The sequence below is a fragment of the Ptychodera flava genome, chromosome 17 (genome assembly GCF_041260155.1).
Source record: "Ptychodera flava strain L36383 chromosome 17, AS_Pfla_20210202, whole genome shotgun sequence".
NCBI classification, from domain to species: Eukaryota; Metazoa; Hemichordata; class Enteropneusta; family Ptychoderidae; genus Ptychodera; species Ptychodera flava.
The window spans coordinates 14,264,607-14,279,683 of record NC_091944.1 but is presented as its reverse complement, the minus strand read 5'-3'; the positions used below and the strand labels follow the sequence as shown (position 1 = coordinate 14,279,683).

General features: G+C 38.0%; 1 protein-coding gene across 2 annotated transcripts; it reads right to left on the bottom strand.

The window, feature by feature from the left end:
* Positions 1-5,258: 5,258 nt before the first annotated feature.
* LOC139115522 (uncharacterized) lies at positions 5,259-12,781 on the bottom strand. Of its 2 annotated transcripts, XM_070677686.1 has the most exons (4): positions 12,459-12,781; positions 8,214-8,380; positions 7,242-7,313; positions 5,259-5,451 (listed from the first exon to the last, which is right to left on the bottom strand). In XM_070677686.1, the coding sequence occupies exons 2-4, from the start codon at positions 8,344-8,346 to the stop codon at positions 5,381-5,383; spliced, it is 276 nt and encodes a 91-aa protein (XP_070533787.1). In that variant the 5' UTR covers positions 8,347-8,380; positions 12,459-12,781; the 3' UTR covers positions 5,259-5,380. The 2 variants fall into 2 exon arrangements, with proteins under 2 accessions (XP_070533787.1, XP_070533786.1); XM_070677685.1 differs by having other exon boundaries at positions 5,259-7,313; positions 12,459-12,625.
* Between the last annotated feature and the right edge of the window lie 2,296 nt (positions 12,782-15,077).

Sequence of the window (15,077 nt, the reverse complement as noted above, 5' to 3'; positions counted from 1 at the left end):
GGCTCAACGTGTTGGCTTAGAGTGGTTTCGCTCAGAGCATGGTGGAGCTAAGCTTTTAGCTCCATGCTTGAGTTGAGAGTGGCTCTTCGTGCTGTATGGCCGGTGCGGTGCACGGTGGGGGGCAAATCCTTGGGGCCAGTTGCTTGTATGGGGAGAACCATTTGATTTTCCGGGGTGGGGGGGTGGGTGGAGGATTTTTCGGAAAAAATGTCGGCAGGTGAAGAAGAAGAAAAAATACCTCCAGTAATGTCTTGAGGAAAAAAAATTTTCACATTCACAGCAGACGAAAGAAAAAAAATGTCTCAAAATTTGGGAAATCTGTCTCATTCTCTGGAGGTGCACCTCTGAAACACCTCTGATTGTTCGCACCAATTTCTCAAAATTTTCAATATGAGGGGGGACACCCCCTCTCAAGCTCTCCCCCTTGGATGTCCTATGTCATTTTCAAATAGTTAATTATCCAGTACAGACAAATTGAAACACCCACCTCTAAGATTGTACCAGATTGCACCATTGCACACATCAAGGTTTCAACATTTTCAATGTGAGAGAGGGTGTCATCTTGCACTCTCCACCGCAGCCTCTTGCACCTCAACACTGTGCTCTGGTAGTTTTAATCCATTTTTTTTGCCATTTAATTTCAATAAAGCTTTCATTACAAACAATCATTTGTTTACACAATCTCTGTCCTCCATGCACGTTGTGGTTTTTTAGCTGCTGTGCTGTAGCTCAAAGTTTTGTTCAGGTATGTGGGCCTGGTTTTGCCAGCCGACCCACATACCCCTAAAAACTTCGAGCAACAGAACTGCCGCTACATGGTTCTGTACACAGCGAAAGCTGCTGTACACATTAGAAATGTAGGCTATAAATGTGCATGCAGTGGCCTTCGCTGTGTATTGAACAACAAGCGACTTAAGGCCGGGCTGTATGTGTTGTCTGGCCCAATCACAGGATGTGAACTGTGCATTTAGAATGGCAGAGTGAACCCAGGGATGTGACAGAATCTATTCTGTCCATAAAATTGCATGAAAGAGTTCAAACACTAAAAATACAGCGAGCAGTCTACGTGGTACAGACATGTAGGTAATAGAAAGGAGTGGGGAGTTCTGAAATTATCATATAAATGATACTATTATTATTATATAAATCCGAAGAGCTAAGTACATACCATCACTGTTCCTTCAGAACAGATGATTAGATAACTTCACAGGCATATCCTCAAGACAAGACTCCATTTGATTCAGAGAATGTCATTTGAAATCAAAGACCATGTTTTATTCAGAATGATATGAACACTAAAGTGTAATATTTGAATTAAAATACACAGAAAAACGATTTCTATTTACATATTACATTTTCTCTTCTGGTTTTATTGAAGTGATATGAAAACATGCTATCTATTTCAGCTACTGTCAAGACACTTACATAACCAATTACATTTCAGTGGTTATTGAAGTCTAAAACAGAAAGATGACATGAAAATTTTGAATACAACACAAGACTGATAAAAATGTTACACTTAATTGTAATATAGCACTATGTATTTTATCTCATCGACAAACTGCTCTTCATCACTTAGGTATTTGACACAGTGGGCAATTTATCAGTTTCACAACATTTCAGAAGTGACCTCATTTCAAATCCAACTTGAAGAATATTATTCAAAATACAGGTATACAACTGAACCAATGGTGATTGTCACTAAAATGGAATTTTACTGAACTGGGTCAATAGGAGACACAGTGGATCTGAACCTAAACAACTCCACAGAACAGATAAAAGTGTTCTTCTATAGATACATGCCACTTATTCTGTAAAAGAATTGTTTTTAAAATTGTTTTTAGAATTTAAAAGGGAAAGATGCCATGACACTAACTGCCACAAGGCAGAAAAGTGAGAAAGAATTGCACACCAGCACCCTGTCACCACCATGGTATGGCATAGTTTGGAAACACAACCATTGTTATCAATGGTGTGTGGAATTGCGGCTGAATAGGTGAAGTTTTCCTATTACAGTTGCTCAACCTTTATTGATAAATAAGTCATCGTTGATGACACAGTCCCCACTTGTTAATGGGTACTTTGATTACATGTCTCAGAGAGGATAGAGTCCTCTTCATTAATTAGGTCTGTGATAAAAATACTTTGATACAGATGACGCTCAATGGCCAAGAATGAGTTCCATGTGATGAAAACATGAAACCAATGTAGGCCACCATCCTAAAGTTCAGAAAATGAGTAAACTAGGAATTAATCAACAGGATGTGCAAAACATTTGTGCACACAATTCTAACACTTGACGGATTATCACTGGTACCATATTTCATAAAGTTTGATGCAGTATTTACAACACTATGAGATCAACATCTGTATCAAGTTTCATCACATTTGACGTTGTATTAATTTATGGCTATATCACCCTAATTAGGAAAGTTCATTACTTATGCAATTACAAATTAATTAAAATGACACTGATAAATGTCTTTTTCAATGTTAAAGCAATGTGAGCTTAACATCAGCTAACATCTGTATAAACTTTCATGAATTGATGCAGTACATATTTCTTGACATATCAGCCTACTTACGAAACTTCAATAATTGACATGTTACTGCTACATGACGTGAAACAAATTGACGAGCATATGTATGAAATACTCGTAGGTCAATGTCCTTGTACCAACATGATACTGGTGGAAATATGTCTGATTATGGCTCTGTACATTTGAAAATTGTAACAAAATCACCGCCATGCAGCAATATTTGATCTTACTGTTTCAAAAACTCAACACGTATATGTATGACGTAAGTCAATGTACATGTACCAACTTTGAATAAGATCAGTTGAGACTTGCCAGAGTTATGGCTCTCGACATGAAACAACCATAACAAAATTGCTACCATGTGGCCATATTGGACCATCTCGTGAAACCAATCAACATACATAAATAAGTCAATGTCCTTGTACCAACTTTGAATAAATTCGCTTGATACATGTCTGAGTTATGGTTCCAGACATGAAAAAATCGGAAAAAAATGGCCACAAAACAAATCAATGTGCATATGTATGACATAGGTCACTGTCCTTGTACAATGATTAAAATTGGTGAATAAAATAAGTTGAGACATGCCCAAGTTTTGGCTAAGGACACGAAAAAATTGTAACAAAATGGCTGCCATGCAGCCATATTGGATCATATCATGAAACAAATTGACTTACATATGTATGACATAGGTTAATGTCCTTGTACCAACTTTGAATAAAATCGGTTGAGATATGCCTGAGAGTATTATGGCTCTGTACATGAAAAAATCGTAACAAAATGGCCGCAAGGCAGCCATATTGGATCGTATCACATAACAAATGGGCATGCATATGTATGACATTTAGTCAATCTCCTTGTACCAACTTTGAATAAAATCGGTTGAAACATATCTGAGTTATGGCTCTGTACATGAAAACATCGTAATAAAATGGCTGCCTAGCGGCCATATTGGATCGTATCACATAACAAATTGATGTATATATGTATAACAAATTGACATGCATATCTATGACATTGGTCAATGTCCTTGTACCAACGTTGAATAAAATCGGCTGAAACATGTCTGAGTTATGGCTCTGTACATGAAAAAATCGTAATAAAATGGCCGCCTGGCGGCCATATTGGATCGTATCACAAAACAAATTGACGTGCATATCTATGACATTGGTCAATGTCCTTGTACCAAGTTTGAATAAAATCGGTTGAAACATGTCTGAGTTATGGCTCTGTACATGAAAAAATCGTAATAAAATGGCCGCCTGGCGGCCATATTGGATCGTATCACAAAACAAATTGACGTGCATATCGATGACATTGGTCAATGTCCTTGTACCAACTTTGAATAAAATCGGTTGAAACATGTCTGAGTTATGGCTCTGTACATGAAAAAATCGTAATAAAATGGCCGCCTGGCGGCCATATTGGATCGTATCACAAAACAAATAGACGTGCATATCTATGACATTAATCAATGTCCTTGTACCAAGTTTGAATAAAATCGGTTGAAACATGTCTGAGATATGGCTCTATACATGAAAAAATCGTAATAAAATGGCCGCCTGGCGGCCATATTGGATCGTATCACAAAACAAATGAACGTGCATATCTATGACATTAGTCAGTGTCCTTGTACCAACTTTGAATAAAATCGGTTGAAACATGTCTGAGTTATGGCTCTGTACATGAAAAAATCGTAATAAAATGGGCGCCTGGCGGCCATATTGGATCGTATCACAAAACAAATTGACGTGCATCTGTATGACATATGTAGTAATCCTTGTACCAAGTTTGAATGAAATCGCTTCTTGCATCTCTGAGATATCTGCGTGAACGGACGGACGCACGCACGCACGCACGCACGCACGGACATGACCAAACCTATAAGTCCCCCGGACGGTGACCGTGGGACTAATAAACGTAAACTTTAAACGCACACAAATGATACTTATTTGAATTACAAGATACTTTTCAGCTGGGCACTGTATTATTTGTCTGACATCATATGACATACAATCATTAACTGAGATATGATTTATGGTGGTGAAATATGAAATTGCACAGTTCTTAACATATTTCTCTTTGTTACATACAAAGATAACTATGGACATTACATATACATATTAACATAAAGCAAACATAAACATAACAAGACTTTTAGGGGACAAACAATCTTCAACTGAATTTTTCAGATTTTCCTCCACATCTGTGTCTGTGCAAAAAAACACTTCTGTATGGAGTATTTCGTTTTAGACAAACGTTCACATCAGGATGAATTGTAAATTGGATTTTTGATTGCAACCGAAAACCAAACATCATTAAAATATTATCAAACAGTCTCCTTATCCAGTGTGTCTTTGTGCTTCATCAGCAGTTTTTTTCTCCGACACACAAACATTTCTTATCTGACAAACCAAATCTGCTATCAGTTAGTTTTCTTATTTATGTGTACTTTGGTAACCTGTGCGTTTACAGCAGATGTGGCTTTCACATGATGTCTTTGTTTTCAACAGCTTTTGTATAAAATGAATGCATTATCAAGCTGTTCAAATTCGATCCCTGTGACCTTTGAATCACTATCTGCCATGTGCAGCAAAAAAATTGCGGAGTCATTCTTGATTGCGCATGGTACAAATGAAGAAGTGTGTGTGACTAAAAGTATAATCGTATTGAAAAGTATAATATGCAACACACAGAGTTTGGACACGGACAAAGAAGCATGTATCAATACTTTTAATGGCTATGACAGCAAAGCCCAGGTTGATGTATAAAATTCATGAAATAATTACACGATGCGTGCCGCGCCCCTGTGGCTAGGTCAGCAATGGGTGATGTCACCTTCATGACCACAAATAGTACCCATAATCCACTGGTGAGCATTCAAAAGTGAGCCCTGTGGAGGTGCCGCTGCCTGCAATGATAACAATGTAACCATGGTTACATTACGAGTGAGTGCGGGCGGTGATGATTGTCCAACTCTGACAGGGGAAACAAAGACAAAAATAATTTTTCCACAGTGTCCTCATTGCCAAGTCTGAAGTGTTCATTCAGGCCATTTCAAAAGCAAGGCTTAGCTGATGAACCAGTAGATCTCTGGATGGGATGATCAAATACACAAAAATACACATGAACGTTTATGTTGAAATTTCTTATCTTCTCCTTTGCTAATAAATATTGGTATGACTAGAAAGTGAGAAAAAGAAAATAAATTCTCTGAGAAAAATATGCATACTTTGCATTTTTTCAAACTTGTAGATCTTCACTGTGACCACTTAAAAATTGTGACAGCATATCGAGAAGTTGATAGTACCGTATTGCAATCAAAGTTTATTTAGATGGCAGCAGTGACTTTGGAATCTTTTGGAGGCAAAACTGAAGGTTACATTCAGAGCTTGGCAAGGAGATTCACTGCTTAGCGAGGGTTTCTCTGTATCCTTACATGTCTCTTCATTTCAAATAAAACAAGATTATGCATATTTTTAAAACTGATGTCAAATGATTTTAACCTCTAATATGAGGGATGAAATAGAATTGATAAGTTTAGAAATCTTACTTTACATGGCAGTACTATACCGCATTTATAAGAAAATGCTTATTAATATAAACTTATCCCATTCACACCAACCACTTGGATTATTCCATCGTTAACAATGGGTAGGATTAGATCACTGTGCTGGGGATGGGGTTAACAGGCAATGAACAGAAAGATATGAAAGTCTGAGCAAAAGCATTACTGGATGGTTTACACTCTAAAGAAATGCCCATGAATTGATCAAACACACAATAAACTTCTGTCCTGAAGCAGATATATCAGTACAAGACTGTAACTAAGTATGTGCGACAATAATTCTTGAAAAAATCAGAAAGACATAGTTTGATGACAGAATAATGCAGTTGGTGACATTTTCAACTCTCCAGCAGTTTGTATGGTCAAAGCACAACAAGACATACGGTTTATTGATCTACCCAAATTCCGAAAACTTACAAAACTCAAAATTTCAAGCCAGAATGTAGTCTTCCAGTAGCATTGACAATATGTACATGCCAAGTCAAAACTGCCAATGTTTGCACCATAGACAGGTTTTGTTGCAAAATTTGGTTTCATACCTAAAAATACACTTGCAGAACACACAGCTTATATTTGCAAAGACCATTTGATGTTGGCACGGACTGTTTCAGACTGCTGTTAGAGTTGTTATGACTTTCAAATACATCAATAGCATATGAAGTGATTAATATAAAAAGGGTCATATTACAGAAGAAGAATGCATTCACACATTTGATTTCAAAAGAAAGTGATATTAAGGCTTACTTATGTTTTGTGTCTGAAAACCCAGTTACATTTAATACTGTAAATGCAAATATGGCTAAGTATTTTTATACAGCATTGCAGAGCATTCCTATAGAAAGAAATATCAGAGAAAAACCTAGAAGGCAGGTTCTCCGGTAACCATACTCCTATCCTTCACACTTGATGCATATCACATGAACACAGAATATATCGGCAAGACACAGATAATATTCATATTTTCTTGTCAAAGTTTTCAAAAGAAGAGTTTTCTTTCCTCATGTGTCTCATAAGAGGGCTTGAAGGAGCACTTTTGTGTTCAATTTGTGCAGCTTGTTCTGCCATTAATTGACGTGCGGCACTTTTGGCTCCATTTTGGGAGACTGTTGATGGATTCTCAGGATTTGACTCACTTCTTGGACGTCCTGGGAAGTGGAAGTAATGTAAGGCAGAGTTGATCCACTTAGCTGGACTTCCAGGGCCTCCTGGCAGGACAAAAACAAAGTTATATTAAGATATGACAGACAAAACACACTGAGCTAATCATTGTTCATTGTTGGATTTAATAATTTGGACAAAAGCTCTTAACTGTCATTGTTTAAATTTGAATACCTTTGTTGCCCCTATTTAAAATCATGTCGACACTTGTTGTTCTCTAATTTGTAAACACTTGCCTGTTTATCTATTTATAGCCCAAGTATTCCACAAACAAAGTGGAATTGAGACTTAACTTGCTCATTTTGATAACATGTTTGAGTATTATTTAACCTGTTCACCCCCAGTTCCGTGTAAACAGGTCCAAGATCACCATTGATAACAATGGGTTTGGGTAAAACCATGGCGGTGAAAGGGTTAAGGCTTGCAGACACAAACAAAAATATCAAACAATAGACAATTAAGATGACACATCTCACAACAAGAGTGGGTGGAGGTTAAATGAATACTATTTGAAGCATTTTTCCAACAAAAACAGCCATGAACTTAACTGTCTGTTGCATAATCCATATGTTACTGTCTTGTTTACTTCAACTGATCAGCTATTCCTTATGTACTTATGCAAACCCTTTGCTGCTAAACATTTTAAAATTTACAACCATGGCCTGACTGACTTAAGATTTGCATTTTTGCTATCCTTTGTAAGATGCTGGGTCACGGAATGACTGCACTGTTTAAAGTAAAGAGGTCATTTGCCTCACAGTTTACGTCATTGAAGTATAGTGGACACATGGTACCCTGGATTGTAACTATCAATCACATATATGTAATTTTTGGTTAATAAATACACTGAGAGTAACTTAAATTATTCTTCCCTTGCACAGAAAATAGGAATGGCTTGTGGAAGGATGTGTGCTCGCTCTCGCTCTCTCTCTGTCTCTCTCTCTCACCTGAAGGATATCTTGTCCTGTTAGGGCTTGATGGAGGTGTTGATTCGTCACTTGTCTCAATGATAATCTTCTGCTTGTGGAAGTTAGCGTAAGTATTGGTGGCAGCGTAACAGGCGTTGGGAACAGCAGCCATAATGACGTCTTTAAAAAATGGTTTCTTTCAATAACTAGGTTGTAAGAGAGAAAAATACCATTGTATCAATGAACCTCACTGAAAGCAGGCCTTTTCAGGAATGAAAATCACACACTGTATAGATGATAGTCTTGATGAAAGGCAAGAAAGAAATGAACAGGAATATGCATATTCTTACATATGCAAATTCTTATCCTGATTTATGCATGGTTTTGTTTGCACCAGCATTCTTTCAAATGCCAGGTTTCATCAACTGCATTAGTACTGGATTTAGATAATTTCCTGGTCTAAAATTAATGTATGTATCACATGTCAATATTTAGATACAACAATGATGCTGTACAAAATTAACTTTTTCAATAGTCTGTATACAAAGTGTTGCTACCTCCAAAACTCCATTACTATACAAAGATTTTCAATATCTGTTAGTAGTTACTCGAAATATATTTTGCAATTTAACTATTCACAGTTGGCTGTTTGATAGTACTCAAAGATTACAATCTATAGCCAGAAAAAGAAAGTGTGACGGGTTTGTTAACCGTCATGGTGTAAATAATGTACTTCATGCTCAGTGTCCTTATCGATTTAGTTCTACATGAGTCATTCCTGAATCCCATTAAGCCAGTAGGAGAAGAATTTTTTTATTGGGGGTCATGCACTTTTGTGTTGATTGATACTAGGAAGCAGACAAGCTGAATGTGAACACGAAAGACAAAGTCGATCTAGTTCCTTGATGATGATTTTTGCTTTTCAAATTGCCTTACAATAAAGCCCAAGTAAAGAAGCATACATCCTTGTTGAACCTGTCTATGTACAAGGTGTCTTGATTTAACAGTAGAGTATGCGTTTTGCATTGTGTCTGCCTTTGCAAAGTGCCAATTTCTACTACTGTACAGCTATTTAGGGAGATCCTATTTGTTAAATACATTAGTGACTGAGATACCAAAATGTGATAATGCTTACAATGCTAGTATTTTCATATAGTACAAAATGAGTCTGGTCTCAGTCAAGCGACACTCTCATTTGAATGAGGACATGCAATTGTTTCCCGGTTATGGACATAAACCATTACCAGTACAGCTATTTGACTGTGACCAATGGTCAGTTGGTCTGTAGGCAGACAAATGACCCTGAACTAGGATTAATACAGACCCAAGGTTAGTGAGTCTATAGGCAGACACATGACCATGACCTAGTGAGAGGAGGAAGTCTATGGTAATACACTTAATAAACACCCTACTATTAATTTATTATTCAAAGACTAGAGAGAGGACATGCTGGGCTTGACCTGAACAAACGTCCTGAAAAAATAAACCTTGTCTTTGGTAAACAGTATACACATATTGACTGGTCATGAGGGCAACAGCATACGTCTGTACCCCGAGGGACTGTGAGTCACCCCCAAAAACAGACAGTTTCCCGAGGCCGTAGGCCGAGGGAAACAGTCTGTTTTGGGGGTGACTCACAGGCCCGAGGGGTTAAGGATGTATGCTGTTGCCCTCATGGCCAGTCAATATGTGTTTTGTAACACACCTACTCTGTAGCCATGCATAAGAACGTCACGTACTATACACAAAACTTGTCGCATGTACACCTACGATGTAATATGTTGGAGTGGTTCAGTAAGAAAACGTTTTTCCCAAAAGGATCTGCAAAACGTTCAATACACCGTTGATTATAGTTTTTGTCCGTATCGAGTCCTTGTTGGACACCAAAGCATTCAATTCTTCTTCAGAAAGTAGGATAAACCAAGAAATTTCTCGACTATCGTTTCGATCGGCCGCAGACGACATTGTTGTTTACATTCCGGTCCGCGTTCGCTTCAATGTCCTTTTTGACGTCAGCGGGCATCATTTTTCGGAACTGATGCCTGGCAGGCAACAGTTCAAACAAATGATGCCTGATGACGTCGTTTACGTGGATCAGCACAAAAAGAACGCATCCCACGTGACTATCAATTGGCGAATTAGAACACAGACAAGATGTGACCTTTCATAGAATTTACATATTTTGAATTGCTAATTTTGAGATACTATTATATGCTTTTGTCTTTGAACTTTGGGGGACGTGATATTTTTTTACAAAACATGCAGAAAACAGACACTGACCCATTTCTATATGTTGACATTAAACTGCTGTATGCAAGTACGGCATACACATCTCATTTCCCTGAAAAGCTACCATTACAAAATGCACATAAAATTATAGAATGAGCACACACTATTCACAAATTCAACTTATCAATCTCAACTGACTGAATGGCAATGGCACTTGTCTAGAATCTAGTGTTAGGCCATTTGCTTTTGGTGGGGCCGAGAAGAAAAAGGCCAAACAGAAGTCTAGATTCTACACTGTCACAGGCAATGTCATAGGCAATGAGGTCACGTTTGCAGCCAGCATCTGCTCTGTACCTCACACAGTTCCTTGTATTTTCCAGAATAGCTTAGACAGCCACTCATTTATCACACACAAAGACATGTGCATTGTGGGTATTCTCTTCAACTTGTCAAAGTCTACAGGATTGGGCAGCATTTGTTTTTTTCAAAATTCAACAAAACGTTCACAAACTACTGCATCCTCTACTGCCTTCAGTAGAGTTATTATCTGTGCCTGATGTTGGTATTGAGACTTTAGGTATTGTGTGCGGACAACTTACTGGGGTGATGCAATAACACTATTCAATCCTACAAGACTTTTCAATGGCACTGTCAAAAGGAGAGCTGGTGAATGAATTTGACAATGGTTTCTCCGAGGTCAAAATCTTCATTCCACATACAAATGAACCTGGTCAATTTAGATAACCAAGGAGATAAAATCTCTATATGATATACCTCTACTTTTAATTAGTGTATTAAATTCGGTGATTTGAAGCTCATCGCCATCTTCCAGTTCACATTGCTTGGTTATGTTGGCATAGTATACTCCATAGTCTGTTTTGAGGGAGGTTCCTGCCTGAATAAACATCTTTGCTGGTGAAACTGGTACTTTTGGCTTTTTCGACACTTTTCAGAATGACCTGGCTATGAAACTAAATTTGTAAAACATATTTAGCTCCCCCATGATCTGATAGATAACATGAGGACAGAAATTTTTAATTTTTTTCCTCAGTTATCGTGGCCATTTAAAAATCAATCAAATCTTAATGAAGGTCACCTTGGACAAAAGGCTGATACATCTTGTTCAATAATGTCAGAAGAACAACATTTTTTGAAGGGATCTAATCTCAGGAAGAACAGAGGGAGGGACCGGATAAACGTGGCATTGCTTTCGGCCAATTGATTTGAACCATGGGGGTAGAAACGAGCCTCGCTGCTATATTGAGGCCTAGGCTCCATGTTTGAATACAAAGCCCAAGTCTTGCCCTTGATATTGCCAGGGAGGTCTGAGTGCTACCTCCATGATAACATTGATAGTCCTGTACTAACCAGATTAAGATCAAATTGTGAATGAGCTGAACTTGAAAGGTAAATTTGTAAACTGAGATGAATTTCCAAAAGCATACAGGCTTTGCACAGTAGGTGTGCTTGTATAACTGTTTGTGGCAATAAATATAGGGTACTGATAGCTCTCACTAGTCTCAGTGTGAGTGCGTTGTTACGGTAGTACAACTAATTGCAGTAATTTCTGTTTGGTCGTACTTAAACTCTTCTGCAGTATCTATATCGGATATGTTGCCTTCCATAAATTCGGGTTAGGGAATGTTCAGCGTTTAAATGAAAACTGGTTGCATGATGACATCACCCATCACCCTACTCGACAAAGGATCGCCCTCATTGGGTCGGGGTCTTTACACGCAAGTGAAGACAGACGCGGTGCATGGTGTCGGTTCGTCATCGTTTATAAGCGATCCGTAAACTGTTAGAGTACGGTGGCCCAAAACTAGAGTGTAAAATGTTCAAGAAATGCTAGCGTGCATGTCTAGCGAACACCGAAGCCCTGTCCGTTATAGGGCCGCTGTTCGGCGCGGCGATGATGCAACCTCTGCTCTGCCCATATGAACCCTAATCTACGGTCAGTGGAACGTGCGTGGAACACGGCAGACTATCATTTCATTTCCATAAGTTTCGCGATATTCCAATAAAATTTTTGAAAAGAAAAATAATCCTACTCACCTTAAAAACATACAGATGTACAAAACTTTACAGTTAATCAGCCTTTTCTACCTGAAATCGAGGGAAAGCAACTGGCAGAGCTGGTGCATTTCTGATAGCAGCAGAAGGCTGACATCCAGCTGACTGTACTAATCGAAATCTGGTACAGCATTGCCAATTTGCATAGAATAGGAACTTTGACCAATGAAACATGAGGGGCATCTGGAATTGGCCAATCAGCAATTGCTCCTCGAACAGTCACGACGATTACGTATGGGTCTGTGGGCAGGTACTTTCCACTTATCAGCCCACGCGCTGACGAAAGTTCAACTGTGTTCTATAAGCATGATAAATGTCACAATTCGTCTCAGGATTTCGAAACTATCACAGACGACATGATGAGGGGATTCCGTGAGAGATCACGTTGCTGACGATGAACTATTTTTAAAAATATGATGTCATCCCATCCCTATTGTATCCAAATATGTTGTTTTGAAAGTACAATAGCGTTTAAAGGGACGATACCTTGACGAGGAGCACCTGTTGTTCTATTTACAGCATGTATATACACCTATTGTTCTTCAACTTCTGTGAAAGCCTTTGTTTCGATTGTATGACAATACTATACTATACTATACTATACAATACTAAGTATGACAATACTATTACGTTTCTGTTGAATTTCACCTGGAATACCCGAGACTTTTTAATGGAAGTCGCAACTTACTGTAGGCAAAGTGAGGGTCTGTGCTGTATAAAGCAGCCAGCCTGACCGTTAGAGTTTTAACAGGGTCGATTGACCTTGTGAACAATAGAACGACCCAAAGCAAAACCGTTCAATATTAAGTTCATCGATCACCCCAGGTCATGGTAAAATTTCTTATTGTTTAAGTGCTACCTTGACCAGTAATCTACAACAAGGAAGGACTATCGATCTGAAATGGTAAGACCAACAAATCCCGCAAGAATTGGCGGGGGGAGGGGAGGGGGTCCCCATTGAAAAATTAGCTTATGTGTCAGGCGCCTTTCGAATGGGTCACTTTACCATGGGTCGACTTTTCACTAGGGGAAAACGATAAATATAAATCTATATAGGAAATATTATCCTCCCTGCTTTAGGAAAGCCTTCATGTGCGATAGAATAACGGTAGGCCTAAATGACCTGAAGATGTTCCCCAAATTTTGATGGGAAACACCTGACAATGGATCAATTTTTGGAGTAGGCCACAGTCTCTTGTGATCGGTCTATTCCGCTCGGCGTCTATGCCCCCATAGACGCGTGTACATATGCGGTTGTGACTGTGAGTAGGCCTATAGATCTACATGGGTACTAGGTAGACTCGGATGATTTAAAGTTTGCCGGCAAAACCCATATGATAATTTTGGAAGTATTCTAGTCCATCCAAAACCAGCGGGACAAAAATGTGCCCAGATGTCACTGCAATCACGTAGCCTTGGCGTGCAGTTGTCCTTCAGTCATTCTACCTACATACACTGTAAAGTTTCGATGCAAACTAGTGTTTTACGACAGAGACTGAGTTATAGACAATACATAACTCTAATAACATTCCATAGGCCAATTAGTCTAGACCTGTCCCAAGTCAGTGAGCATATAGGCCTAAATATCAAAACTGTGTAAATTGAAGAAAATTGTGTCACATGTAAATCGTGGGGTAAACACGATGACACTCAGTGCTTGCAACGTGCGCCTGAGAAACGCTAGCAGACGACTGGAGTCTATCTTGGTCAGACCTAAAAACAACAAATTTCACATATGTGGCCATCTGACATATAGGAAATAAATAATGATGTCTCCATGTCTTTTAAAAAGTTCAAAAGAAAACAAAATTCAAAGTTAATACCTTGCCTATTGATTTCTGGGCTTCAGCATGTGACTAGAAATATTCGTCCCTCTACCAGATCTTTTCACTGAGAACTTTGTACTCAATTGACTCACTCAGCCATATTAATAGGTCCACCTAATCAATACGATTTTTATTTTGATTGTTGATCGAATCACGGACTGTTCTTCATTTTAACACGCGCTCAGTGCGTGTGGGTTGCCTTTGCACAGAGAAAAGATTGATATAAACACCTGACTGGGTTCGTATTGGAATAATGCTGTTTGCCAAATATTAGGCTTTAGTGAACTTAAACGCACAAAATGGAAAAATCATGCGACTCTACAGTCAAATATGTGACCACCTCGAAGGTGATTTCAAGGAACAGAAAATCTCTTCCCGAAGCAAATTATGCCAGGTTCTTTATTGAAGGATCACATTCAACAGCATCACATATCATGTTATCTGTATATATATATATATATATATATATATATATATATATATAATATATATATATATATATATAACTTTTGAGCAAAAGCATATATCCCAGGGACTGAGAGAATTTTCAGGTGATTCCTTTTGTATTTTCCTTATATGGACATTTCAGTCTGAAATAAAGAAATATTATATATATACATACACACATATATATATATATATATATATCTATATATATATATATATATAATATTATGCCAGGTTCTTTATTGAAGGATCACATCCAACAGCATCACATTTCATATCTATATCTATATCTATATCTATATATATATATATGTATGTATGTATGTAT